The sequence below is a fragment of the Hylobates moloch genome, unplaced genomic scaffold (genome assembly GCF_009828535.3).
Source record: "Hylobates moloch isolate HMO894 unplaced genomic scaffold, HMol_V3 SCAFFOLD_3, whole genome shotgun sequence".
In the NCBI taxonomy this organism is placed as follows: domain Eukaryota; kingdom Metazoa; phylum Chordata; class Mammalia; order Primates; family Hylobatidae; genus Hylobates; species Hylobates moloch.
Window position 1 is genome coordinate 82,720,660 of NW_026652278.1, and position 27,689 is coordinate 82,748,348.

Sequence of the window (27,689 nt, forward strand, 5' to 3'; positions counted from 1 at the left end):
CCAAGAAAGCTCGCAGAGCAAGTTATGCAAGCTCAGTTCAGAGAGAAAACATTGCTTTGGGCCCAAGAAGCTATCTGCCTATTGATACCTTAATAATAAAACCTGCCCATTTCTGTGGTCCAGCTCTGTCCCCTACCCAACACCAAGTGCTCATCTACTTTCTTACAAACTCATGCTCTGAGATTCCTTGCCTTTGAAGCCCAGACCCAAAACATTTCCATTAAATAACTTCACATTTGGGAGCTGGCGGTGGGTTCTGAAATGCCAGTGATAGTGAGTGTGTGGCGGCATTAGCTGCCTAGGCCACAGAGGTAGACAAAAGAGATCTGGGGGCAAGAGTAGGATGGACATGGACAGCCCCTTCCTGACTCACTGTGCCTGTACTTGTGAGTGTGTGTGCAGAGGACAGAGAAATGTGAGGAATGGCAAGGAACCAAAAGCCCTTCAATCAACACAATCACACGCCAAGGAAGTAAGGAAAGGAGTTTTATGGGCTTAGCTGAAAGAGCTGCTGCAGCCACAGGGGAGCCCTTGGTTTCCTGTGGATGCAGCCCACAGCCCTCTTCCCTCCCTCTCTCTTTCCCTTCTGCCTCAGGGTCAGGTTCCAAGTCACCTCCAGTCTTCCTAGGAGTCCTTGGCCATGGAATTGGGTGAGATCAGATTGGGAAAGATGGTCTTTCTCGGTGTCGTCGTGGCCATGTTCTTGATTCTATTCAGCTTGTCCCGGGCGTTTTGGCATTTTCTCAGGCAAGCTGCACACAGATCCTTCTCCTCCACAACATACAAGTTCTCCAGCCTCCTGATGGAGTCTATGAACATTTCCGACTCATCTGGCTTTGGAAAGGGGTTCCGCTTTATGTTGAGCTTTTTCAGCTTGGGGAGCTTGGAGATGCTCACGGGGATGTTGTTCAGTAGGTTGTCATGGAGCCCTACCTCGTGGAGCTCCTTCAGGGCCCCCAGCGTGGTGGGCACGCTGTCCAGGTGGTTCAAGCCTAGGTTCACAGTGCGGATGTTCTTGAGTTGCTTCAGCTCCACGGGCAGCCCGTTGCTGGTCAGCCGGTTGTTGCTGACGTTGAGGTAGAGCAGGCTGGTCATCTGGCCAATGGACTCAGGCAGCTTGTCTATGTAGTTGCTGTGCAGGTCCAGCCACCGGAGGTTCTGGAACTTGGAGATGGAGTCAGGGATCTTCCTGATCAGATTCCGGCTAAGGTCCAGCTCGTCCACGTCACTAAGGCGCAGAATACACTTGGGGAAGGTGGTAATTCCCATCTTGCTCAAGTCAAGGCGCTTTTTCCCATCAAAAGTGATTTTGATGCAATTCTTGGCCACCTTGAGGGTGATATTCTTGCCCTTGGGGCCTTTCTTGCCCTTAACCATGTTCTTTTAGTAAGGGAGTGTTAGAAGTTTGTTGTTCTGATTGGATAGTGATCAGTGTGAGGAAAAATCATGAAAAACTGCTGAAAGATAAGAAAACATCTGGTTAGAAGAGGCCAGAGGGCACTGGGCTCCCCCACGTCATGACGCTTTGCTCTTCAGTGGTTTAAAAAGCAAGAAAGAGGATTGCGGAGAGAAGTCAGGGCAAAGTGGACCCAGACCAGCCATAGATTCTCAGCAAACTGTGTGCCTTCTTCAGAGTTTGATTTTCTTGGATGTTAAAATAGGAGGTGTGGGGTCAGCCTGAAGGACACTAAATGTCCCTCTAGCTGTGCCATGCCCCGACTTATAAATACTCTCCACTGTCCCAAACTGTCACGTACCCCCCACCCAGGGCCGTGTGTGTGTGTGTGTTCTTGGATATCTGCCCCTTCCTAGACCCCTGCATTAAGCTAGGATTTCCTGAAGTTTTCATACAAGTTCCTGGGGAGGGACTGCTGAGTTTTCAAGCCATCATAAGTCTGGATCTTAGAGAATAAGGTGGGTACTAAGACCAGCTTCTCAAATCCCTCTTCCCCTCATGGACCCAGAGGAACTAGTGAGGCCTTGGCTACAGTGCAACAGTAGCCATGCGGAAAAGCCTGTTGCTCAGCCCAGGGATATCAGGGTGTGCCATTGCTGGGCCCAGCAGCACCATAACTCTCCATCATGAGCACACGGGGATGGGGGGTGCGGGCAAAGCTCATGGAGAATGCTGCCTTTCCCATCTCCTGCCCCTTCTCTCCTCCTCTCACATCCTTCACACTAGACTTCAACTCCTCCGCACAGAAACTTGATAAATGGCCATGACTGCCTCAGTGCGGGGAAGCAGAATGTCAAAGTGATATGATGGGGATTCTGGCTTCTGCATTCTTGGCTTAGAAGTCCAGCTCTACTCTACACACAATCTTCTTAAATTCCCAGTGCTTATGTTTTCTTATTTGTGAAAACAGACGCCCTTACAGAGCTCTGAGGGGGCATAAATTATCTAATACTATAAAGCACTTATAACAGTGCCTGGTGCATAGTAATAGCTTGATTAGTGTTAGTTATTAAAAATTGCTACACATATTGTTTCTAATCCTCAACAACAAGATCCACAGCATTGGCCGGGCGCGGTGGCTCACGCTTGTAATCCCAGCACTTTGGGAGGCCGAGGCGGGCGGATCACGAGGTCAGGAGATCGAGACCACGGTGAAACCCCGTCTCTACTAAAAAAATACAAAAAATTAGCCGGGCGTGGTGGCAGGCGCCTGTAGTCCCAGCTACTCGGAGAGGCTGAGGCAGGAGAATGGCGTGAACCCGGGAGGCGGAGCTTGCAGTGAGCCGAGATTGCGCCACTGCACTCCTACCTGGGGGAGCAAGCCCCACGCCGGACCGAAAAAAAAAAAAAAAAAAAGATCCACAGCATTACCCCTATCGCAGCGAGACTGAGGCTCAGAAGTGAGGAAGGTCTGCAGCCAGGAAGAGGATGCAACTCTGTTCTGTTTGGTTCTGGGACCCCCCTTTTGTTTTTAACAACTCAGTACCTCCTGCTTGCTGATTTTTTTTTTTTTTTTTTTGGACCAAGATTTCCAAACCAGGCTGAAGTATGCCCTTGGGAGACACAAACTTGCATTGCCTCTGTCCCCTGCAGGGATGGGCAGGGAGAGGTGCTCTACAGTTTCTGTACTTCATCACCTATACCTTTTATTAGAACCCAAGTTGACATAGCACATGAATATTGAGCAATCAGGCTGTGTGGGGATATAGTTATATGTTTTCCTCACCCAGTGTCAGAGGGAAATGTGTACAAGCCTGTCTCACACCTACTGAAAATCCCACTGTCACCACTCATAGCTGAAGGGTCAGAGGGTCCCACCCTGTGAAAGGCCTGATGGATCTAGCCACTTGGGATAGATGGTGGTCTCCACAGTAAACCAATGACAGTTCTTAGCTCTTGGCAGCATTGATGTTCATTTACACAGGCCTTGTAAGCTGACCCTAGTCTTTAAAAATAGTAGAGTCCCCATTTTCAGGCATAATTGCCTGGTTTCCAGAGCCAGCACCATGTTCACCAATATGGAACTGTCTATATCATTCAGCTCTGAGAAACCAGATGGGATAAAGCAGCTTAAAAAACAAAGTGGAATCCAAGTCCAGTTAAGATTTTGTATGCTCACTTGGTCCCACCAAACTCTTGAAAGCAAGAAAAGCTTTGGGCAGAATTCACAGAGAAGCACTCTGGGGACTCTGAGATAAGTGATATCAGGCAGATTGGAGAAGAAATCCATAACTCAAAGTAAAGACCAATCTGGCCGCAAGTTTCCTGAACTCCCTTTTCTCCACTCAACCGTTTCTCTTGGCTTGGACTCAAGGGCAGCCCAGAACACAAAACTTTGCACCAGATGAAGACAGAAAGATTTCTGATTTCCAACAAGAACCTCCCTTTCTGGTCCAAGGAACAGGAAATGGATTTTTAAGGGTCAGAGATAGTAAGGGAAATCTGTTTTGTGTTCTGTTTTTTGTTTGTTTGTTTGTTTGTTTGCTTGCTTCTCTCCTGTCTCATCCCAGGCCACCCTGTGTCCCTGGAGTCATCCAGGCAGGCACCTAGAAGCTGGAAGAAGAGAACCATTGTCTTTGACCAAATTGTGGTCCTCAGAGCTGGGGGGTTGCTTTGTTTTCTCTACCCTACTGCCACTTGGCCCTAGAGGCAGAAACAGTTGCAAGTGTGCAACAGATTTAGAAAACAAAATCCAGCCAGAAGACCAACAAGTGGGGGGAGAAGAGATGCCCCTGGGAGCCACACAGTTCAGAGAGATTGCAACAGGGAAGAAATTCAGGAAAAGTGATTCTGAAAGTTGTATAGCAACTCTGGACTCGCCCTGAGCTGCCTCTGTTTAAAGGCAGAGGTGATTTCTTCATTGTGTGATCAAAGAGTATACTTACACAAACCTAAATGGAATAGCCTACTATAGACCTAGGTGCTTTTTAAAAGTAAAAAGTCCTGCTTTAAAAATATGTGTGTGTGTGTGTGTGTACAGCCATGTGCTGCATAATGATGTTTTGGTCAATGACAGATTGCATATATGACAGTTGTCCCATAAGATTATGATACTATAATTTTACTTAACTTCTTCCAGGTTTAGATACACAAATACTTACCCTTGTGTTACAATTGCCTATACTGTTTAGTACAGTAACGTGCTGTACAGGTTTGTAGCCTGGAAGCAATAGACTAGACCACATAGTCTACCTAGGTCTATAGTAGGCTATACCATCTAGGTTTGTGTAAGTGCACTCTCTGATGTTCACATAATGATGAAATTGCCTAAGGATGTATTTCTCAGAAAGTATTCACATCATGAAGCGACATGTGCCTCATCTCTATCTCTGCTGATACCTATACTTACACCTGTATCTCAGAAACTGTGGAAAAACAGTTGTGGTGCAGAAAAACATTTGAAGGAAAAATGGCTGAAAACTTCCAACAGTGATGAAAAACATAAAAATTACAAACACAGGAAGGAAGCTCAGTGAACTCCATACAAGATAAATAAAGAAATTCACACTCAGACACATAATCAAACTGCTCCAAATTAAAGAAAAAACATGAAAGCTGCCAGAGAACAATGACGTGTCACCCACAGGGGAACAGCAATAGGAATGACTGCAGGTTTCTCATCAGAAACCACAGGGGCCAGAAGTGCTGGAAACATCGTTTTTAAAGTGCTGAAAGAAAAGGACTGTCAACCCAGACTGTGACAGTATCCTCTATAAATGAAGGCAAAATAAAGACATTATCAGATGAGTGAAAAATAAAAGTTTTTGCCACTAACTAAGCTGCTGTAAAAGAAATGTCCAAGGAAGTTCTTCAGGTGAAAGGGAAACTGTACTAGAGAGGAACTCCGAACTTTGGGGATAAAGGAAGTGCATTGGAAATGCTAAATATCTGAGTAAATGTGGAATATTTTTCTCTTCTCAATACCCTTAAAATATGTATGTGATTGAAGGAAAACTAACACTGTGTGATGGAGTTGTCAGTGTAGATGTCATACATAAGACAACTACTACATAACAGGAAAGTTAGCAAGACCTATATGGTGGTAAGGGTTTTACGCTGCTTTTGAAGTGGTGAAAGGTTAATTCTAAGTAGACTATAAAGTTAAGTATGTGTATTTGAATCCTCAGAGCAATCACTAAGGCAATATTTTAAAAGCTATAGTAAATAGTAAAAAACTAAATATATAAATGAGAATAAAACAGAGTTTAAAAATTCAAATAATACAAAGAAAGCAGGAAAAGGGAACAGAGGGAGCAAACAGAAAACAACTATTAAAATGATAGACTGAAATTCAAACATAGCAATACTTACATTAAATGAAAGGGACCTACACGCACCAATTAAAAGACACAATTATCAGGGTAGATTACAAAAGAAAAAGCCCCAATTGTATGTTGTCTATAAAGAAAATATACTTTAAATAAGCAACAGTGAGTTGAACTAAAAGAATGTAAAAAGACATACCATGCAAACACTAAAGGAAGGATGTAGTGACTTTATTAATGTCAGATAAAGCATATTTCAGAACAAGAAAATTTACATGAAGTAAGAAGACCATTACTTTTTAATAAAACGATCATTTAACCAATAAGACAAAAAAACCTAAATGTGTATGTACCTAACAGCAGAGCTTCAATTTAAATGAAGCAAAAACATAAAATTGAAAGGAAAAATGGATAAATTTACCATTAGAATTGGAGACATCAATACTTATCTCTCAGCAGTCAATAGAACAGGTAGAGAGAAAATCAGCAAGGAAAAGGGTTTCTCAACTTTGGCTCTATTGACATTTTAGACCAGGTAATTATTTGTTGTCAGCAGGGGTGGGATGGTGACAGGGCTTGGGGGAAGACCTGTCTTGTGCATTGTAGAATGTTTAGCAGAGTAAGGCCAGAAGATTCTGCCCACTGGTTGCCAATAGCTGTCCACAGTTGTAACAATCAATAATGTCTCTTGACATTGCCAAATGTCCACTGAGGAGCAAAATCTCCTGGAGATGAGAACTACTAGTATAGAATAACTCACTATTACCACTGAACAACTGAATCTGACATGTATAAGGCACTCTACCCAGCAACTGCAGAATAAAAACTCTTTTCAAGTATATATGGAATATCCACTAACACAGACTATATTTTGGGTCATGAAACAAGCCTTAACAAATTTAAAGGAGTTGAAATTGTACAAAAAATTACAAGCTGGTTCTTTGAAAAGATTAATGAAACAGATAACCAGACTGACAATTGAAAAAAAAAGAAAGAGAAGCCAAATTACAAATATCAGAAGTTAAAGGGAGGATTTACTAAATCCCACAGGCATTAAAGGGACAATAAGAGAACAGTAGAAACAACTCGAAAAAAAAGAGGAACTTAGATAAGATCAACTAAAAACTACTAAATATTTGTGAAGGAATGAAAACCCAAATAGACCTCTATTTATTGAAGAAATGGAATTCATGGTTGAAAACCTTTCAAAAAAGAAAACCCGAAGCCCAGTAGTCTTATTGTTAAATTCTATCAAACATTTAAAGAAGACTGTCTTGGTCCACTCAGGCTGCTATAACAAAGTACCACAGACTAGTTGGCTTGTAAGCAACATAAATTTATTTCTCACTGTTCCAGAGGCTGGGAAGTCCAAATCAAGTCATTGGCAGATTTGCCATCTGGTAAGAGCATGCTACCTGGTTCATAGATGTTTTCTTGCTGTGTCCTCACATGGTAGAAAGAGAGCAAAACAATTGTCTGGGGCCCCTTTTGGTAATGGCATAAATTCCATTTATGAAGCCTCCACCCTCAAGATCTAATTTCCTCATGATCTAAATGCCTCACTTTCTGATACATTCACACTGGAGATTAGAGTTTCAACACAGATTTTTGGGGAGCACAAACATTCAATCAATTGCAGAGACATACTAGCAATTTGATATGATCTCTTTCAAAAAAAAATAGAATAGAGAGCGATTCTCAACTTATTTTCTGATGTCAGCATTACCCTGATGCTAAAATCACACAAAGACAATATAAGAAAGAGATCTTCAGATCAATATTCTTCATGAACATAGTTACAAAAATCCTCAACATAGTATTAGCAAATTGGATCCAGTAACATATAAAAAGAATATAAATGACAGCCCAAACTTACTCAATACTTGGGAATCAGTTAATGTAACATACCATATTAACAGACTAAAAGGAAAAAAAAAAAGATCTTATCAATTGATGCAGAAAAAACATTTGACAAATTTAACATCTGCTAGTGATTAAAAACTCTCAGCAAACTGGTAATAGAAAGGCCCTTCCTTATCTGGCTAAAGGACATCCACAAAAAAGCTAGAGCTAATATCATACTTCATGAAGGACAGAAGGCTCTTCTCTGAAGTTTGGGAATAAGCCAAGAGAGCACACTTTCACTATGTCTGTTCAATATTACTTTGGAAATTCTAACCAGTGCAATAATGCAAAAAATAAGGCATACAGACAGAAAAGAATGAAATAAAACTGTTCTTATGCACAGATGTCATGATTGTCCACATAGAGAATCCCACAGAATTTAAAAAACATTCTTGGAACTAGTAAGTGAGTTTAGCAAGGCCATAGGATACAAGGTTAGCACATAAAACCCCCATTGCATTTCCATATACTAGCTATTAACAATTGGAAACTGAATTATGAAAAATAATAATGCTCCAAATAATAAAATACTTCTATATTTCACATAAGTAACTAAAATGTGCAGGATTTTTATAATGAAAATTATAAAATGCTGATGTAAGGAAGCAAAGAAGATCTAAATAAATGGAGAAACATACCACGTTCATGAATTGGATGACTTAATGTCAACTCTCCCCAAATTGGTCTAGTCAAAATTACAGCAGGATTATTTACATATATGGATGAATAGATTTTAAAATTTATATGAAAGGAAAAGAAACTAGAAATGGAAAATAATTTTGAAAAAGAATAATAGAGTTGCATCCCAGTTTTAAAATTTACCATATAGTTACAGCATGTGCTATTATTGGTGATGGGACAGGTAGATAGGTCAATGGAACAGAAAATAGAGTCCAGAAATAGATCTACACAAACATGGCCAAATGGTCAATTGATTTTTGACAAAAGGTCAAAGGATGTTCAATAGAGAGACAATGAACTCTTTAACAAACGGTGTTGAAATTGGTTATTTATATGCAAAAAATTAAACCTTGGCCTAATTAACTCACATTAACTCAAAATGGATCATAGATTTGAATGTAAAATGTAAAACTATAAAACTTTGAAAAGAAAATGAAGGAGAAAATCTTTATGACTTTGAGTCAGGCAAAAGCACGATTTACAAAAGATAGTATTAGTAAGTTGAACACAATTAAGAGCTCTGTGAAAAAAAAAAGTTGAGCATGAAAAGACAAGCTACAGACTGGAAGAAAATAGTGCAAATCATATATATCATAGATATCTGGTATCCAAAATCTATAAAGATCTTTTCAACTCAACAGTAAGAAAGCAAATACAATTTTTTTAATGTCCAGAATATTTAAAGATACATTTCAACGTAGAAATGTACAAACACAAAAATCGATAGTGCAAAGTTTTGGCAAGGAGATGCTGCAACTAGAGTTCTCATTCCTTGCTGATGGGAATGCAAAATGGTATAGTCTCTTGGCAGACACTTTGGAAATTTCTTATAAAATTAACCATATAGTTATTATATCATCTGGCATTTCCCCAACTAAGTATTTACCCTAGAAAAGTAAAATTCCATGTTCACACTGAAACCTGTTCACATGTGTTTATAGCTGCTCTATTTGTAATTGCCCCAAACAGAAAAATAATACATGTCCTTCAATGGGTGGATTCCTAATACTGTACAGTAGTCCCCCTTATCTGCTATTTCCATTTCCACATTTTTAGTTCCCCAGATTGGAAATATTAAACAGAAAACCCCAGAAATAAGAAATTCATATATTTTGAATTGCTCACTCTTCTGAGTAGTATCAGGAAATCTCAGGCCATCCTGCTACATCCCACCCAGACCTTGAATCATCCCTTTTTCCAGTGGATTCACTCTGTAAATGCTAGCTGCCTGTTCGTCACTTAGTAGCTGTCCTAGTAGTGAGTAGTGATGCTGGTAGTTCAGATATGCCAAAAAGAGAGACGCCTTAAAGTGCTTCCTTTAAGTGAAAAGGTGAAAGTTCTTGACTTGGGGAAAAAAACAAATCATATGCTGAGGTTGCTAACATCTACAGCAAGAATGAATCTTCTATCTGTGAAGTTGAGAACAGTAAATTGTTGAAATTGTTCTATTTTATGATGAATTGTTGTTCATCTCTTATGGTGCCTAACTCATAAATTAAACTTTATCATAGGCGTGTTTTCCTGTAGGAAAAACATAGTGTACTATAGTGGTTTCAGGTATTCAATGGGGGTCTTAGAACATACCACCTGTGGATAAGCGAGGACTGTGGTAATGGAATACTACTGAACACAAAGTCTACGGATACCTGCAACAACTTGGATGAACCCTAAAGCATTTTGCCTGATAAAAAAAGTCTCAAAAGTCTACATGAATGTAATGATTCCATTTATGTCACCTTCTGAAAAAGCCATAACTTTAGGTGCAGAACAAATCTGTGGTTGCAGGGATTAGGGGTTGGAGAAAGGCTTGACTAGAAGGGAGAGGCACAAGCGAGTTTTCTGGGTTGGTGTCACTGCCTGCACCCTGACAGTGATGGTGGTACGTGAATCTGTACATCTGTTAAAGCTTAGAGAACTGTGCCCAAAGAGGCAATTTTACTGTAGACACATTTTTTAAAAATAGTTTTTAAAAAAACTTTGCAAAATAGTTGGGACTCCATATTCTACTTCTGTTCCTCTCACTGTGCCTGCTGGCTTGTCCCACGTTGGAAGTCTGTGATTTTGTTAAGCCCCCACACAACTAGTTCTGCCCCTGAAAAGGCATCCAAATAGATAGCATCTGGGCACCACTGTGGTCCAACGTGTATGTCTCCCTGGTGTATGCACTGGGGGGATGTTGTGTACCACAGGGAACAGCTGTTCACAAGCTGGCATGTCAGAAAAACTGTCTACTGTGCTTGAGTTGAAATCTTCATTAAAAAGAGATGAATTGAGATCAGGGAAGTCTATGCACTCATCTGATGTTTATCAATGGCTTCTCCCCATGGTAGATTTGCCAGATTTAACAAATAAAATTGCAGAATCCCCAGTAAAATTTGAGCTTCAGATAAACAACAAATAGTTTTTAGTATATATATATATGTCCCAAATACTACATAGTCCTGTATTTTATTTGGCAATCCTATCCCATGGGCCTAAACAATCAGTAAATTTTCATTTGTCTATGGTCATTATTAGTCCTTTGGGACTGATTTAAGCTAAGTCCATGTGCTTACTCATGCATTCGTTCATTTGTTCACTCACTGTATGAGCATATTGAGTGCCTACCATTTATCAAGCCTCTGAGCAACACAGATAAACAGTAAACAGGCCCAGTCCTCAAGTTGAAATAGTTCAAATCTAGATCCTCACTGATTCTGACCACCAGATTCCCCTGAACACCGAAAACCTGGGCTGCCTTTTGGTTTTCTTCTATCTAAGATAAAATTCAGCTCAGGGAGGCCAAACACACTGAGCATGGGTTAGAGAGAATCCTGGACAAGAAGGGGTGCTTCCTGCAAATGGGAGATCCAGCCAGTTGGGCCCAGCTGTGCCTGCTGCCCACAGGCCACCCACACTGTGAGAAGAAGCCCTCCCAGCTCTGATGAATGGTAATGCAGAAGCAGCACGGAGCTGGCTACAGAGAACTCCTCCATTAAGGAGCCTCTCTCCAAAGGGCCCTTTGGCTCCCAGCCTGCCCATTAATCACCTCAAGGTAAAGTGAGGGCTGGCTGGGATAATGTACTTCACCTCCCCAGGGAGTCTGGGTCCCTAGGCAGCCCCGGGGCCAGATGGGGCACGATGAACTTCCACCCTCTCTGTGCTTCTCCCTGGGGCCACCTGACCCTGGCAGGGACCCTTCCTCTCAGTTATAGAAGGCAGAGTGTGTTGTGTGGCTCAGGGTCCATCCTGACCCCCTAAGCTGCCCAGTACCACTAGAAGCAGACCCAGTGCCAGAAGCCATGATCTTTTGATCATCTGTTTGAAACTGGCTAGATGGCCTATTATCAGTTCATAGAATTCTTGAAATGTCAGAGTGGGATCAACCCACACAAGGGAAGCTGATAGTTATAGGGAGGAAGATGTAAGTAGATAAGCAGATAGATGGGCAAATAGACAGATGAATGGATGTATTTATGTGTGGTTGGATGGATAATAGATTTCATTTCACATGAAAAGCTTAGCAGCTCAAATATAAGAGGTTTCTAAATGTGCTGTGTCTTTTCGTTCTTGTACAATTGTTTTTTATACTTTGGAAAAAGTGGACCAGTTGGTTTGACTTTAATTTCTAATTAATTTTTTCTCTCTAGTCATTGTGAATCAAACAGCATGGTGGGACACCCCATGGATATCTAAATTAAAAAAGTAATGGCAACCAATATATTAATGTCATCCAAATATTTGCAAGCATTTCCAGTTGTAAGACCCTTGTCATTATGATACTAGAATTTGTCTGGTGCTTCACACTCATGTATCTTTGACTACAATTTTAAGTAAGACTGACTTTGTTTCTATATTTCTAACATCCCTAAATAGCTTGCTAACACAATCTCACAATAATAATTTCATTCTTTCAACTGATCTGTTGAGATACAGGATAGACACATGGAACTGAAACCCCCATAGACACTGCCGTTTCACAGCCAGTATTTGGGACTAGCTTTATAGGAAGTTTCATGTCATGTGGATGAGAAATATATTTTACTTGTGGGTCATCTCTTAAGAGGAAATGATGCAAACTTCCCTCAACAACTCACTCATTCAAAAGTAACTGCATTTGTTCTCTCTCCCGAGCCTCATATTTACTGGGCGTGTAACAGGCCAGCTCACCTAACTGTGACCTTCCGAGTGGCTTCAGATCACTCTCTGTGTCCTCTGCCCCTTCCCAGAATGGTCATGCTCCCTCTAAAGAGAGGCAGGGTTGTATCTTCACAGATGAAGTCCATGGGAGGTGGAGACCTGCACTGTCATGGTGGGTCCTGTGTCTGTAATGGGTGTGTTGGGAACCTCTGGGCAGGCTGCTGAAATCAGCACTAACTTTTGACTCGGGCATAGCTTGGAGAATTACCCCTTGTCCAAAGATCATTCTGGGCCCGAAACTGTGTGCTGTGCTACTTGCTCTGAAGTGTTACCTAGATTTAGGAATATAGATTCCTTGGGGGTATAAACATAAAGTGTTTTCGTTTTCTCCACTAACTGCCCCAATGTGAGCCCTGCTTCCCTGTGGGCAGAAGGACAGATTGCTAGAAAGGGACAGATTAGAGGTGCAGAGATGATGGTGCAGCTCACAGCAATAGCTCCACCACACTCTGGGCCGAGCTGATGGAGGAATGATGGCAGGAGAGATGCAGAAGCAGGGGTTGGAATCTTACAGGGACTCCACAGTTTGGGGGGATTTCTGACATCAATTCTGGAAATACTGCCAATGTCAAGAGCCCCTCTCTATCATTCACTCATGGTACCAAAGTAATTGCCTCAAACATGCTGCTGGGCCTTTCATGTATGTCTAATCTCCAGAGAAACTATGCAAAATATCAACCTTATTTTTACAATAAGAGAATTGAGACTCAGAGAAGTTAAGTGACTTCCCCAAGGTCACACAGGCAGCAAAGAGTACAGCCAAAGTCAAACCTTGATGTGTCTGATACGCAAGCTGATGTACAATCTTTCTATACACTGTGCCACCTCTCTCTCTCCTCCCTCTGTTGCCTGTGCTCCCCCAGTGGCAAATGCCTCATCCTGGGGGTACATTGCTGGCCCCCACTGCCTCCCAGGAGAGGAAGCCATCCTGGAATCCTATGACTCTCAGGCTGAAAGCCACACCCACTTCTGCACAGGAGATTAAGGAAGACCACTAGCCCCCCCGTGGCCCCAGGCCCCAGGAAGGGTGTTCCTGTTTTGCTGAAATCTCTGACATTGGAACCAAGGAATGTCAGAGTCCCCAGAACTCTGGGTGATGAGACACTTGCTCAAGTCCATTCTAATTTGGCATGGATTGGCCTGGGAACCGCAGTGTCACCCGCTAGAGAGTCTGCTAAATGAAGAATGGTGTGCACTCTGGCTGAAGGAGCCAGCCAACTCAACAAAGTGAGGAGACAGAGAGGCAGCCTTAGCCAAAGTCCCTGCAGAGGTTCAGCAATGCAGATGTTCCACTGACCTTTTGGAGGAACCGACCACAGGCAAATAAGGTCCCTGAAGAAATCACTTCAGTGTGACCCATTGCCTGCTCACTCCACTGTCCAGGGGCCAATATGTAGGATGTTCATTTTCATAGATGTACCATATGTATGTGGGTATATATCTAAATATGTACAAATAGTATGAATGTTAATGATATTTTAATAGCATTAATGGAGTCATTTAACTGTAAGAGCTTGGCAATTGACAATGAAAGAGAGAGAAACAGTTTATGGGGCACACATAATGCCACGAGCCAGGTCACTTCATAGGCATGTGTCCCCAGGTGGGCAGCAATGGAGGCAGGAACTGGTTGTTTCTCAGCTCCTCCAGTCCCTGCAGGCCCAATGCAGTGTGAACGCCTTGCCACATGGAGTGTGACTCAAGAGTGTGAAGACACAGGATTTTCATGTAGCATCACCCAGGGACATCGGCCAACTGCATTCCCCAGTACTCACTAGAGAGGCAATGACCTCTTTGCCCTGGAGAGCTGCAGGCTGCTGTAGTGCCCCTGTATCAGGGATGGCTGTATGCAGACTGCCTGACGTTTGATTTTTACCATGTGAGCTCACTTGAAAGTCTAACCTCTCGTAAAGTACTTCTGCTGTTGCCAAACAGCGGCCACCTCTATGTGCTGGTCAAATGATGCCTCCCCTGCACCCTCCCCGCTGCTTCCACACACATCCTCAGACCCATGCTAAGAGGTACATCATGCCCGTGTCTTCATAACGTGATCTCTCCTTTGCCATTTCAGTCATCCGCACCACTCTCCTTTGTGGTAGGAATATCCTTCCTATTCTGGGTGGTGCGGGGAGGGGATTGTGTGTGAGGAGTTTGTCCAGGCTCACACAGCTGCCTTATTCCAGCACTTCTGTGGGGTGCGTTCTTCCCATTACATCAAAACTTCCACCCCCATGCCTCTAAAGTAGAAAACGGAGTGTCTGTATAAAAATTCTCAGGTTCACTTCATTTGGCAATTATCTGGTTAATTTGATCAACCCAGCTCTAAGTGTCTTACTGGGATATTATGCACTTATAGCTTTGTCTGCCCCTAGTATTATTTACTTCTCTATCCTTCGCACCAGCGTGGCTCTGCACATGTGCTGCCTGGAAAGCCGTTAGCTGTCAAACTGCCCTCTTTCCCCTAGCGGATAATAAGAATTCAACTTTTATTTGGAGCAAAAGTTCCCAGGGGGTCACATGGCCCAATAACAAAAGATTATGATTTCTTATTGGTTTAATAGCATCTATTTTGTAATTCTGGATGTACTCTGTTTTAATTGGATTTGTTAAAGGAACAAAAGGGAATAGGTGCCTTACAATTAAAATAAAATATTAAGATGATTAGTTTAACAGACTAGAAATGCCTTGTTCATCCACCCTATGTTCAAAACATACAAACCAACCTCAAGAGAAGCAAAAGTCAAAGAACCAAAGGCAGACCTGGCCCCTTTGAAGCCCATGAGGTGAGCAGTGATTCCATTCCACCCAATGTGTTTTAAGCGCTGCTATTGCCAGACAGGTGTTATTTTGTTTTCTCCTCACAGCTCCTCTCCTCCTGCAGATTAGGAAACTGGGTCTCAGAGAAGAGGCTTGGCAGGGGAAATGTGCCAGGTCTTTGGCTGTGGCGGGTGTGCCCAGCCCCTTGTTTACCTTCCCCATGACCCTGGATGGTTTCCTGAACCCCACAAGCTTCAGCCTGAACTCCTGTAAAGAGGATGTAAAAGTGGCTGCTTCCCCAAGGTCAGGGGAGGGCAATGCGTGGCCCTTGGAGGCTTTGGTTTTGATGTGTGTGTGTGTGTGTGTGTGTGTGTGTGTGTGTGTGTGTGTGTGTGTTGGTGGGGGTTGGCACAGGAGGCAGCAGCATGGATGGGACCACACGACTGACCAAATGGGGAGCCCAGACTCCAGGTGCCAGCCCAGTAGAAACCACATTCAGACCCTGCAGCCTAGTGTCCTTATGGACCGTGACCCCCGCCTCCCTGAGTGCAGGCTTTCAGTGAATTTATCCTGGGGGCCAAGAGGACACATTGCTCCTTTGAGCTGCACAGGCCCCCTTGTATCATGCTGGGGCATCTCCTCACATGGAATTCTTTCTGCACTGCACACCCTCTAGTTCTGGTGAGAGCCCGCTGGCGACAGCCCAGAGTCCACTGCAGCACCCCATCTGCCGCAGGACAGCTCGCAGCTCTGTGACAGCTTTGCTGACCTCCTACCACCTGGGAAGGTGTGAAATGACTGGGAAGGGGAATGCTGAGAGTCAACTCTAAGGACACAGCTGAACTTCCCACGGCCCTTTGAAGTCATTCACTCATCAACAGTATTTGTTGAAAACCTACTATGAACAAGGCACTGTTCCAGGCAGCAAACAAAATGAAGGGCCTTCTCACATTCTAGAAAAATCAAGCAAAAATAAGGTGTAATGACAGGTGTGATGGATGTTAGGAAGAGAAAGAGTCAGGATAGAGACATAGAGATTAGAAGAGAAGAGTCGGAAGACGTGCTTTTTTAGAAAGGGGAGGCCAGGAGGGCCCTCTTTGAGAAGACGATACCTGAGTAGAGATCAGAGGAAGTGAGGATTCAGGGAGAGGATTTCAGATGGAGGCAACATCCAGTGGAAAGGCCTCATTGCAGAGAAGAGGGGATGGACAACAAGAGGAAGGAGAGGAGGAGGACAGAGGAAGAAAGAAGGAAGGAGGAAAGGAAGGGAGGGTGGGAGGAGGCACAATAAAAGATAAGTAAATAAACAGGAGAAACCCAGCCCTGAGGCTGGTACCAGGCATGGGGTTGCACTGGGCTGGTCTTAAAAGCCTCTGGGCTCCAGCAGGAAGCTACCGTGTCCTGGACTCCATACTCCAGGCCAGTGAGTGTGGGCATCAGGGGGCAGTGGAAATAGCCCAAGCATGGGAGGGAGTTGATTGGGTGGGTTAGAGGCTGCCTCTGCCACGTGCCCCCTGAGGGCCATGGCCAAGCCCCTTGCTCCTCTTCTCTGCCTATACTCATCGTGCTGGTCTACGCTCACTGCCCTGGTGAGCCCACCTACTCTCATTGCTTTGAATACGATCTATACACTAACGATTGCCCAGTGTTTGGTTCTTGCCTGGACCTTGCTCCCCAATTCTGGACTCACTTAACCTACTGCCTACTTAGCATTTCTCCTTGGATGATGATAAGCATCTCAAACCCTGCCTGTCCCAAGCCCAGCTCCCAGCCAGCTGCTCCACCACAGCCTCTTCCAGCTGGGCTGACAGCCTTGGCCACCTGTGGACACTCAGGGCCCAAACTGTGGCATCAGACTTGACACCTCTTCTTCCACCCACCCCCAATTAATAATGCAGACTGACCTTCCCCCACACACTGATACCCCTTATTTCTCTGCACTTCTCCTCCATAGCATCTGGCATCTAAATGTAGTTTATGATGCATTACTTGTTATGCTTGCATTTATTATCTATCCCCCCATTCTCCTCCCCCACCTACCCCAAGGCCTGTCTTGTTCACTTGTGCACCTCAGTTCCTAACACAGAGTAGGCCCTTGGTCAATACTAGTTTAATAGATACAGTCTAGGTGCTTACAAGGTCAATCTTGATTCCCATGCCCTCAGAAAGGGTCTCAGCTCTCAGCTTTGTCCCAGATTTCATAGCTGAGAGTCAGCTGCTACATAATCAACTTGACTTACTCTTTTTACATGTACTGTTAAAGGATTTCCAGAACATGAATACATTTTAAGGGAGAGGTCCCTCAGGAAAACTCAGGTTGTCACTTGCATACAAAATATTTGTTGGTCACTGAGTGTGTACCCTCTTGGAGACAGGAATGCTTTCCAAATAGACACAGATGATGGCACGATGGATTGTTTGACCATGAGAACAAGTGCACTATGGGGCTGGAGAGTGATCAGTAGCATTGCACTTGAAGCCACCTTAACTGGGTTAGGCCAAGGGGAGAAGGATGGGAGCCAAGGCCAAGAGACGAGATGAAGCAAGGAAACAGCTGGTACTCTGGGAAGAGGTGGGACCAGGCTATAGAGAACACATGGAGGCCACTTCTAAGAATCTCCCTTCAGGAAATAAGAACAAGACTTTTGATGGAAACATGCTTATGGTGGTGCCATTTAAAATAGTAAAAAACAAATTAGAAACAACCCAAATATCTAACAATAGATGGGCGATTAAATAATGTGTAATCATAGAATGAAATTAATAACAAACAGAAACTAAAACAAAACAAAACATTATTTTCCAAAAATGTCAAAAGGCAAAATGCTGAAGATGTCATGTTAATGAAAAAACATCTGTCCGTGTGAACCCTGTGTTCTCTGGCGCACATGCACCCCCACACCCAGAAAAGAGGAGAGAAAGAACACCAAGAATATCAGCAACACTGCTCTCCGCAGGTGACGGTCCTAGGCTCTTTTTACTTTCCTTCTTATATGTCTACATAGTTTTTAAATTCTCTGCAACAGATATAAAATCTATTTCTAACCAGAAAAAAAAGGTACAAGCACACATTCACACACATGCACACACACACTACACACACACACACACACACACACACACACACACACACACACGACTCCGCTTCCTTTCCTATTAGAGGACAGGGTGGTGGTGGGAGTTATTCACTGGAGCTAGATTTGCCTGGAGCAGTTGCAGATAGAGGATACCTGAGAGGTGTCTCCACCACTGCAGACACAGGAATTGGGCAGCAGGTGGAGAGTCTGGTTGCCTGAGGCAGCCAGTGCTGTCCTAGGTCATCTGTGAGCTCTTTATGCTGTCGCAGAGTGGAATGCAAGAGGTGGCCACTGAGAGTGGGGGAGGAGCAGGCAGCCCAAGGCAGCTGTTCCTGTTTCCCTCCAGAGATACTCTATCAGAGCCAGCCCACCCTCAGCCAGCCACAGAGAGCCGTGCTATAAACAACACGTGGCCTGTTATGAGCGGGTGGCCTGTATTATGGTGCAATGTGGGGAGGATATGTCAAGCAGAAGCTGAACTTTGTCCCTGCGACCTCCATCCAGAGGTGAAGAACTGTGGGAAAACTGTGGCCTACTTTTTGAAGGAATGCTTCAGGTTAGTGGAGAAAAAGGGTAGTTTGGGCTCATTCCTTGCATGGAAGGCCCTTGTCTTTCAGAAAATGCTGCAATGTCTCATCCTAAATTTCTTCTGTAGAAACTTTTCTTAAATTCAGATTTCCTTTTCCTCCTTGAATCTTCATGAGGTTTATCTGAAATCATGACTGAAGCACTTGACACTGCTCCCAATAAGAGAGATAGCTTTCCTTAGGACTTTGTGCAAACAGACATAACCATTGCCAGGAGAGTTGAGAATGATGTGGTCAGGACAGGGCAGCACCGTAGTAGCTTCCAGATAGGATGGCCACCCACAAGTTAGTCATGCCGGCTGTCACTTTCCTGCTGTGCCTGAAAAGGCAGGTGGGTAGGCTGTAGGGAGCATGGGAGCTGTGAGTCAAATAGAAGTGAGCCCCACTCGCCTTCACTGCCAACCCAGGTTTAGTCCCATAACACGCCTGAGCCCAGTTTATTGCTCTGCAAAATGGATTGGTCAATTGCTGGTTGTTTGAAGAGTGAATGAGGTGATAAAAATGTTAGGTGACCAGTGTTCAGTGGGCACTCAACAAACAGTCATCTGGCTTCTACCACCAGTGGCGGGTGCTGGTGGGGAATGCTGGTGGAGTCACCAGACTGCACCGTCTCCATCACCTCCCTCAAAACAGCTGCTCTGGGCCACTCCCCACTGGTCAGGAATCTCAGATGGAGGAGTTGGAGAACAATCTTTGCTGATTTCCAAATACAAAGTCTTTGCAACCTTTCAAGCACTGACAAATTAATAATATTACTAGCGATTACAGAAAAAGAGATATAATAATAGCTACTTACAGATATAATTATCCCTATACTCACTTTTAATCTCTAGAGCTGGCTACAGTTCAGTCTCCTCATTCAGTCGTCTGTCCAACAATTCCTACTGGAGTTATACTATGGGTCAGATCAGTGGATATGCAGTGAGCAAGGCTATACCTTTGTGTTTCTCGTGAAGCTACCATTTCAAGAGAGAGCAAATAAAAAAGAAAAAAAAAGAAAAGAAAAGAAAAAAAAGAGGGAGAGAGAGAAAAAAAAAAAACCAAGGAGCATTTCAGTTGGTGTAAATGCTCTGCAAATAATAATAGCTGATGATGTCACAGAGAATGCCAAAGTCAGAAAGGGCATATCAGTGGGGAAGTTGCTAACTCAGACTGAGGTGGGTGGGGAGGTCCTTCCTGAGAAGGTGACATCTGAGCTGTAACTAGAATGCTAAGAAGAAGCCACACGGAAGGATTTTGGAAAGAACTGACAGGAAGAGGGTGTAAGCTGGAGGTCAAGGAGGGGAGATCGAAGAGCTGAGCAAGGGCAGTGCAAGGTGGGCCGTGTGTTCATGGGTAGGGGACAACATAAGGCGCCCTCTAGAAGGATAACGCTGGCCGTGGGGAGGCAGTAGAGGCAGAGAAGGAGAGTGATGGAGACAGGCCAGCTGCAGGCAGGAGAGGAGGGGAGTCTGTGCTGAGGGGCATGGCGGAGGAGGCACCATGTGGATCCAGGCTCTGTGGTGGAAGCAGAGCAGATGGAACATTCTTCTAGATTGTATATGTGGACCAGGCAAAGAGAAAACCCAAGAGCAGGCTGGAACTTCTAGAGGGGCGTAGCACTTCTCGTATCTTTTCCTTCCTTTTGCCCAGCACAAAGTCTAAGTACCTCATGTTTGTCATCTCATTTAATCCAGTCACTCCACTTCACAGATGAAACACCCAGGGCCTAGTCAAAGGCCAGCATCTCTTTGGTGCCCTTTCCCAAGGACTTAGCTGCCATCTGGCTTTTCCATGCAAGCTTGGCTTTACAATGTCAGATGGCTCTCTTGGCCACCAATGGCTCTCTTGGCCACCCAGGAAGCTCCTGACTCATCATGTTCTTCAGATGCTGGCAGGAGCCGAGCTAGATCCTGTGGGAAACTTTCTTCCTAGTCCAGGTCAAGCCCCATCTTTATGGCTCATCCCTCCCCGAAAAAGAAGCATGCATGTGTTATTAGACCCAGTTCTAGGGGCTGAGATGAGTTCCATTATATGAGACTAGTAGGGAGCTCAGAAACTGAAAAATTGGCAGTGAATTGCATTGGCAATGGGCTGAGAATTGGCGATGGGGCTGGCAAGCAGAGTAGACATGGGCGTGGTTCAGTTGCACACCTTGTGTTCTAGGGTTTCAGGGGCCTGGAAACATCATCTAGCTTTCACTCTCTCATCTCTCCACTGATAGGAAGGGAGAAAGGGCCTGACATCACCCTTGATGCTGGGCAACAGTGAGAGACCATTGGAGGCCCAAGCAGAAGCTGGAGGCACCAAGCACCAGGCACTAACAAACTAGTCTGCAGACAACCACAGGGCTCATGGGCCCTGCAGGATGGACAGCAGCTGTCTCAGTGCCTCCCATCTCCCCTGGAGGCTGAGGCTCAAACCCAGAAGGCATGTGGTCACTCCAGCTTACAGGCCTGTCACAGCCCTGTCCTCCTAGACGTGTGACTTTGCATGAGTTTCTTAACCTGAGTCCCCATTTCATTGGCCGGGAGTGTTGTTCCATATTTGGTTCACATAGCACCCGTGTTGTTGATAAATGCATGGAGAATTTATTATGTGCCAGACCCTTTGCAAAGCAAAGACACTACCTAATTTTTAGCACATTAAAATGAGGTTTCTCCCTCTGTATGGATTCTGTGGACCACCCATTATAGGCCAAGCATTTTACAGACATTATAATTGAGTCACAACTGCCTGACGTGTCGATTTTCATCTCCACTGGAGGGATACAGCAATTGAGACTCAGAGAGGCTGAGAAACTTGTGTGGAGTCACAAAGACTCTAAGTAGAGGGCCTGCCTTTTCCCACTATACCTGTCATAAAAGTTGGGACTTGAGGAGTGTGTTCTCGTGTGTCCCATGAAGAATCCCCCTTTGCAAAGCCCAGCTCAGCCTAGGGCTTAACCACTTATTAGTGGGTTCTAGCGTTCAGGATAACTTGTAGAAAACATTTACCACCAGACTTCTCAAAACACGGATTGCTCTCCAAACCCCATTACAGTAAGCAGCAATCAGGTTTGTTCTGCTGGGCTGGACCCTCCTGGATGAACAAGCAGTCACAGTTTAGTTTCCTTAGAAGGGTGACTGGTCGGGTGAAAGCAAGCAGTTCAAACACGTCTCCACCTAGCCTGTAGAGCAGCAAAAACACTCACAGAGATCCAGACTTTGGAGAGAGGATCCCGTGTGATCCCCAAAGCGCCACTGACTCGCACACCTGCCTTCGCAGGCTCGCCCGTGCCCTGGCCCCCAAGGACGCCCACTGTGCCCCAGCTAGCTGCCCTTCCTGGCTGGGTCTCAGACAAGCTTCCTCCTCTCCTAAATAATGCATTAGCTAGTGTCTGGGCTTTGTAAATAAAGCATACTCGGAAAACAGGCATTTCCAAAGCTGCTTACTCAAAGGAGGGGAGAAAGAGAAAAAGTAGAGATCCAGGCAGCTGTTTGGCACAGTTAAAGTAAATCGATAAGTGCAGGGCCGCCACCCGAGCGAAACTTACCCTGCTAGTCCCAGCTTCTCCTCCTCAACTGTGAAACTTTGTCACCAGGCAACAAGAGACTCAGGACCTGGAGGTCATTAGCACAGTCTTGACACCAGCTTGCAAAGTGAGAGGACGCAAGGCTGAAAGGGTCTCTAAGACACTCAAACTTCCCAACAGCCTGGCTTGCCTGCCACGAGGAGGGAACCCCAGGGCTCACCCCCTGTTATTCCTGCAGTTGGACTTTTCCTCCGGTTCACCCAGCAGCCAGTGGGAGAGGATCAACTCAGAGCCCCTGTCCATGGCACCGGCCAGGCGGATGTGGCTACACAGGGAAGAAGCCACACATTTCTCTTGAAAGAGACACGTACTTAACTTTAATAGCGTTCATGAAACATCACTCCCCTTTCTTAGAATTTGTGCAAGTATTTTTTTTTCTGCTCTTTGGTTTTTGAGAGGGCTGTCTTTCATCTATTTATTTGAATTTAATTATTTCTTACGCTTTTGTTTCTCTTTGCACCCTTTTTCAACTGTTAAATCAGGGTAGCTACAATACTCATAAAATCATACAGCCCTGTAATCGTATTCTCTTACTTGATCGTATGTCATTAAATGCTGATGTGTAGTTTCTGAAATCTGCGTCCTGAATGAACACACAGCAGTAAGCCTTGTGCTTTGCTTTTCCTGCTGTTTCCAGCCTGGCATTATCAGGAATAAGGCTGAAATTATCTATTTGTGCATCTATAGTCTTTTTTTTTATAGTTTTCTTCTTACATTAAATTTCCAGAAGTTGAGAAAATGAGGAAAACAAATTAAGTATGAAAATTATTATGCAGATGATAAAGCATTGAAGAAAAATTAGAAAATGTATATGCAGAAATAAGAAATTGAAATGCTCTAAATTTTTCCACCTAGTCATAAATTAGAAAATAAATTAATTAGCAAATAAGTGAAATAAGTAATTTCAAATCCAAAATTAAATTTAAGTAGTAAAAATTTTGGAAAGTACAAAAAAAGCAAAATAAAATGACTTCAATTTAGAAATAAAAACAAAACAAATCATTAAATGAGAGCTAACTATAACATTTTGAATACATAAACATTACCATATTATAAGTCCAAAAAATAAAATACATAATTTAATGTAGACAGCAAATGGATTTAAAAGAATTTCTGAATGAAGATGACTAGAAAATTCCTAGCCAGTATACTTCTAATTAGAATATATATGAATACATAATTTAAAATTGAAATTAAATAATATAAAAATCATAAAGCACGTAAAAATAAAATCAATATTTGAAAGAGGAAAATATACAAGATAAATACATTTTAAAATACAGGTATATAAAACCTTATGAAAATTAAAAGCACTCAGGCCGGGTATGGTGGCTCATGCCTGTAATTCCAGCACTTTTGGAGGCTGAAGAGGGCGGATCACAAGGTCAGGAGATTGAGACCATCCTGGCTAACACAGTGAAACCCTGTCTCTACTAAAAATACAAAAACATTAGTCGGGCGTGGTGGCAAGCACCTGTAGTGCCAGCTACTTGGAAGGCTGAGGCAGGAGAATCGCTTGAACCCAGGAGACAGAGGTTGCAGTGAGCCGAGATCGCACCACTGCACTCCAGCCTGGGCAACAGAGTGAGACTCTGTCTCAAAAAACAAAAAAAAAACAAAAAAAAAGAAAATTAAAAGCACTCATAACTTTGGCAACTGGCAGTAACTTTGTATTGTATAAACTTCAGGTTTTGTTTTTTTGAGACATAGTGTCACGCTTGTCACCCAGCCTGGAGTGCAGTGGCAGGATCTCGGCTCACTGCAAACATCACTTCCCGGGTTTGAGTAGCTGGAATTACAGGCACCCACCACCACGCCTGGCTAATTTTTGTATTTTTAGTAGAGACGGGTTTTTGCCATGTTGGCTAGGCTGGTCTCGAACTCCTGACCTCAGGTGATCCGCCCACCTCGGCCTCCCAAAGTGTTGGGATTACAGGTGTGAGCCACTGCGCCCAGCCAACTTTCAGATTTTTAACGTATATACAGCCTCATATTATGGCATAGATGTACAATAACAATCTGGTCAATTTACTAATGCTCATTTTTTACCATCATGCTGCCAAATATATGCCACTGATTAGTTTGTCCGGTAGCTGGCTTTTCATACGTTTGGATGAAGATTTTTGTTTGTTTGCATTTGTTTTCTTCGGTGTCAGGGCCCTGGAGCAAGATCTGGTCCTGGCGGGTGCTCTGAACAGTCAGTGTGTCGGTGTTTATGCTGGCTGCTCTGTGCCAGGCCTAGGGTAGACACCAACAATGAATTTCACCTCCCTGGCCTGTACACCACCTCCTTGCCCCACACCTCCATATCTTCATCTGTTAATGGAAATTATGGTAACTTCATTGGGCCTTTGTGGAAATTAGACAACAGGCAAAAAGTCTTCACACTTTCTAACAGGTTAAACAATTAAGTGTTATTATTAGGTCTAGAACTGTATGCAGATTTTCCACATGTTAGAGAAATGAAGAGCGATAGGAAGTTATAACAGAGAGGTTTAATGAGCTGTTTGTCCAGCAGGGTGTCTCTGGTTTGAAAGGGTATGTCTGTCTCTACATGGATTTCTAATGCCCTACCTGGATCTGAAGAGTAGAGTCCAGGTTGACCCAGATTTGCTTCTTAGGAGAAATAAATGGGAGAGAGAGGGAGTGTGTTTGGCTTCTCACTGAACAACTCTGCCCCTGCCACACTCTGCCCCCAGCATCTCCCCAGCTCACACATTCCCTACCCAGGAAGCCTCCCCTGGCAGTGGCCAAGCAAGACTATTTTTCTCCTGTCCTGAGAAATAGCCCACACCCATCAGCAGGCCTGTGTTTCCAACTTGCCCACATAAGCGAATTTTCTTCTCATTGTGGCTTGCGTATGCCTAGTGCTTCTTAACTCAAGAATCAAATCCCTCAGTCACTCACTAACCCATTTTACCACGTCCTCAAAACTGTTTTTGCAAATAGGCAACACAACATGGGAGAATTTGGAGAGGCAGCAGGATTTTGAGATGTGTCTGCGTTAGCTCGGGGGCCCAGGTTAACCTGCAGGCCATCCATACATGTCTGCCATGTTAGGGCTACACCTAGCCTCCTTAGTGCCAGGTGAAGAAGAGGATGGGCAGAGACCCCAGACTCCTTCCAGGGCTGAGAGGGTGCAGCCTTTAGCCAGATGAGTCCCTCGGCTGAGAGCCTTTGGTCTGGGGGGCTAACCCACCATATCTGGAGGCCCAGCCACAGGCTGCTCTGCCAGCCCCCGATGGAGGAAGAGCTCTTGGAACATGCGTCTGGCTCCCTCCTCTCTGCCACCTGCTCTGGGGGCCTGGTTTCAGGGTAGGGTGGAGGTGTTGTTTGGGTGGAGCTGGCCCAAGGGAGAAGAGTCAAAGCAGGACTATGAGGCAACTCAAGGGCACTGATGCTGTGCAGCGTGGGGTAGGGAAGGCCCTAAGGCCACATGGCAGTAGCGCTCAAGCTTCTGAAGCTCGTCTAGGGGGTAAAGGACGGAGATTTGGTTAAAAATGAAGCAGGATGGGTGTAAATGACCCCTGAAAATAAGGAAGAACTTGAACTACCCACGAAGTCCTGATTCAGAGATAATCTTTCCATCTTCGAAGTCATCCAGTAGAGGTGGACACCTGTCCTGGGCGGGAAGGGAGTGAAAGGGTTGATGTGATGTCCCCTGTATGTCCGTCCATGCTAGGCCCAATAAGGCCAGGCCGGGTAACCGCCACAATCTTCACTGGCTTCGTTCGAGTTCTTCTGTTCTTCTCTGCTCCACACCAAGTTGCCCACAGGCCCCAATCTTGTCCTGTAGCTCAATGCAGGCACACAGCAAACCCTGAGGAGCTCCTCAGAATTGTGTCCACTGGGCTGACTGAGCAGGTGCCCAGGTTCCCAAGTTGCACAATTCTAAGGTCACCCAGGGGGGGACTGGCAGAGCCAAGAAGGTCTTGACCAGAAGCAGGCCCCGCTCTGCCACTGCACTCTCCTTCCTCCAAGAGTAGAAAAGAATCTCCCCTGCTCCTGAACAATGTCAACATCGCCAGGACCACGCCTGTTGAGTAGCTCTGTGCCCACACCAATGCCAGCCTTTTCCAGACCCATGGTCTCACTGGCTCTCCCACACCCCTGTGTGACCGGTGTGGCCAGTGTGTTGCAAGGATGATATGGCAGATCAGAGCAGCTTGCTGTCTTGCTCGGGGCCCCCCATTTAAGTGGTGGAGGTAGAATTTAGATCCAGGTGTCCCTGACTTTAGAGCCAGAGCTCTTTCTCAGGCTGCCTCCCACAGATCTCAGGAGCACATTAGAAAGCCAAGAGCCATTTGCAACATCTTATTTAATCTAAAACTTACATAATAATGATGGATGATGGATGATGGATGATGCAGTTTATTAACTCTTAAAGAAATACTTTCAACTAATCACCAGTTACCAACAAAATTCACATAGATCATTTTAAGAGTTCTGTAATCGCCTTCAGATTAATATGATTTTAAAACCATATTTTTAAAAAATAGAACTCACCATTGGTTAGGTGTCCTGGAACTGCTGGTAATGGCATCTTCCTCTGACGGTACCAGAAATAATGGAACTTCCTTGGAGCTGATAGCCAATGAAATGAGGAGTGGGATGGTGAAATGCCTTTTTCTTCTGTACACCATTCCACCTGATAGTAACATCACAAATGACCACAGGCAAAATTCTGGAACCTTGTCTGAAAGGGAGGAGAGCAGAGGCTGAATCTCATTTCCTGGATCCTAACAGGCACATTTAGCTCCACTGCTTTCACTCCTCTGTCCTCACTCCCCTGCCAACTTCTAAAACAGAGTAGCAAGAGCAGCAGGCTGTGGTGCACCAACTCCACATGCTCATGGCTCTGGAGGGCCCAGCACAGGTCCTTTTCAAGGGGATGACCCTCACTGTCTCCAGCCTGGGCTCTGCCCTTGCCTATAGCCTTAAGAGCAGCCTACCCTCCAGAACTGGGTGGGTGGCAGAGTCACAGACACAGCAGGAGAACCAAATCTTCACTTGACCCTTTGCAAGCTAAAGCAGTACATCGGAACATGTTTTGCCTCTGCTTATTACTGGGTGTTGCTTGCTTGGATACATGGCCCAAATAGATGACTTCTCTATTAGGGATGAAGAGGTAAATCCCAGCCTGAGGGTTGCTTTCTGCTTATGGAAAATCTGCCAAGTAAAGAATGCAGAGGGATGGAGAGGCCAGGACAGAAGATGTGACGGTGGGGC

The 27,689-nt window shown here is 44.4% G+C and overlaps 2 protein-coding genes across 10 annotated transcripts in view; one reads left to right on the plus strand and one right to left on the minus strand.

The window, feature by feature from the left end:
• WDFY4 (WDFY family member 4) overlaps positions 1–27,689 on the plus strand; it is a 294,231-nt gene that overhangs the window by 224,275 nt on the left and 42,267 nt on the right. The gene's annotated exons all lie outside the window — the stretch shown is intronic.
• Positions 535–27,072, minus strand: LRRC18 (leucine rich repeat containing 18). Of its 4 annotated transcripts, none has more exons than XM_058436481.1 (3): positions 26,967–27,004; positions 22,422–22,519; positions 535–1,454 (listed from the first exon to the last, which is right to left on the minus strand). In XM_058436481.1, the coding sequence occupies exon 3, from the start codon at positions 1,375–1,377 to the stop codon at positions 625–627; it is 753 nt and encodes a 250-aa protein (XP_058292464.1). In that variant the 5' UTR covers positions 1,378–1,454; positions 22,422–22,519; positions 26,967–27,004; the 3' UTR covers positions 535–624. The 4 variants fall into 4 exon arrangements, with proteins under 4 accessions (XP_058292464.1, XP_058292463.1, XP_058292462.1 ...); XM_058436480.1 differs by having other exon boundaries at positions 535–1,457; positions 26,967–26,999; XM_058436479.1 differs by lacking the exon at positions 22,422–22,519 and having other exon boundaries at positions 535–1,457; positions 26,967–27,072.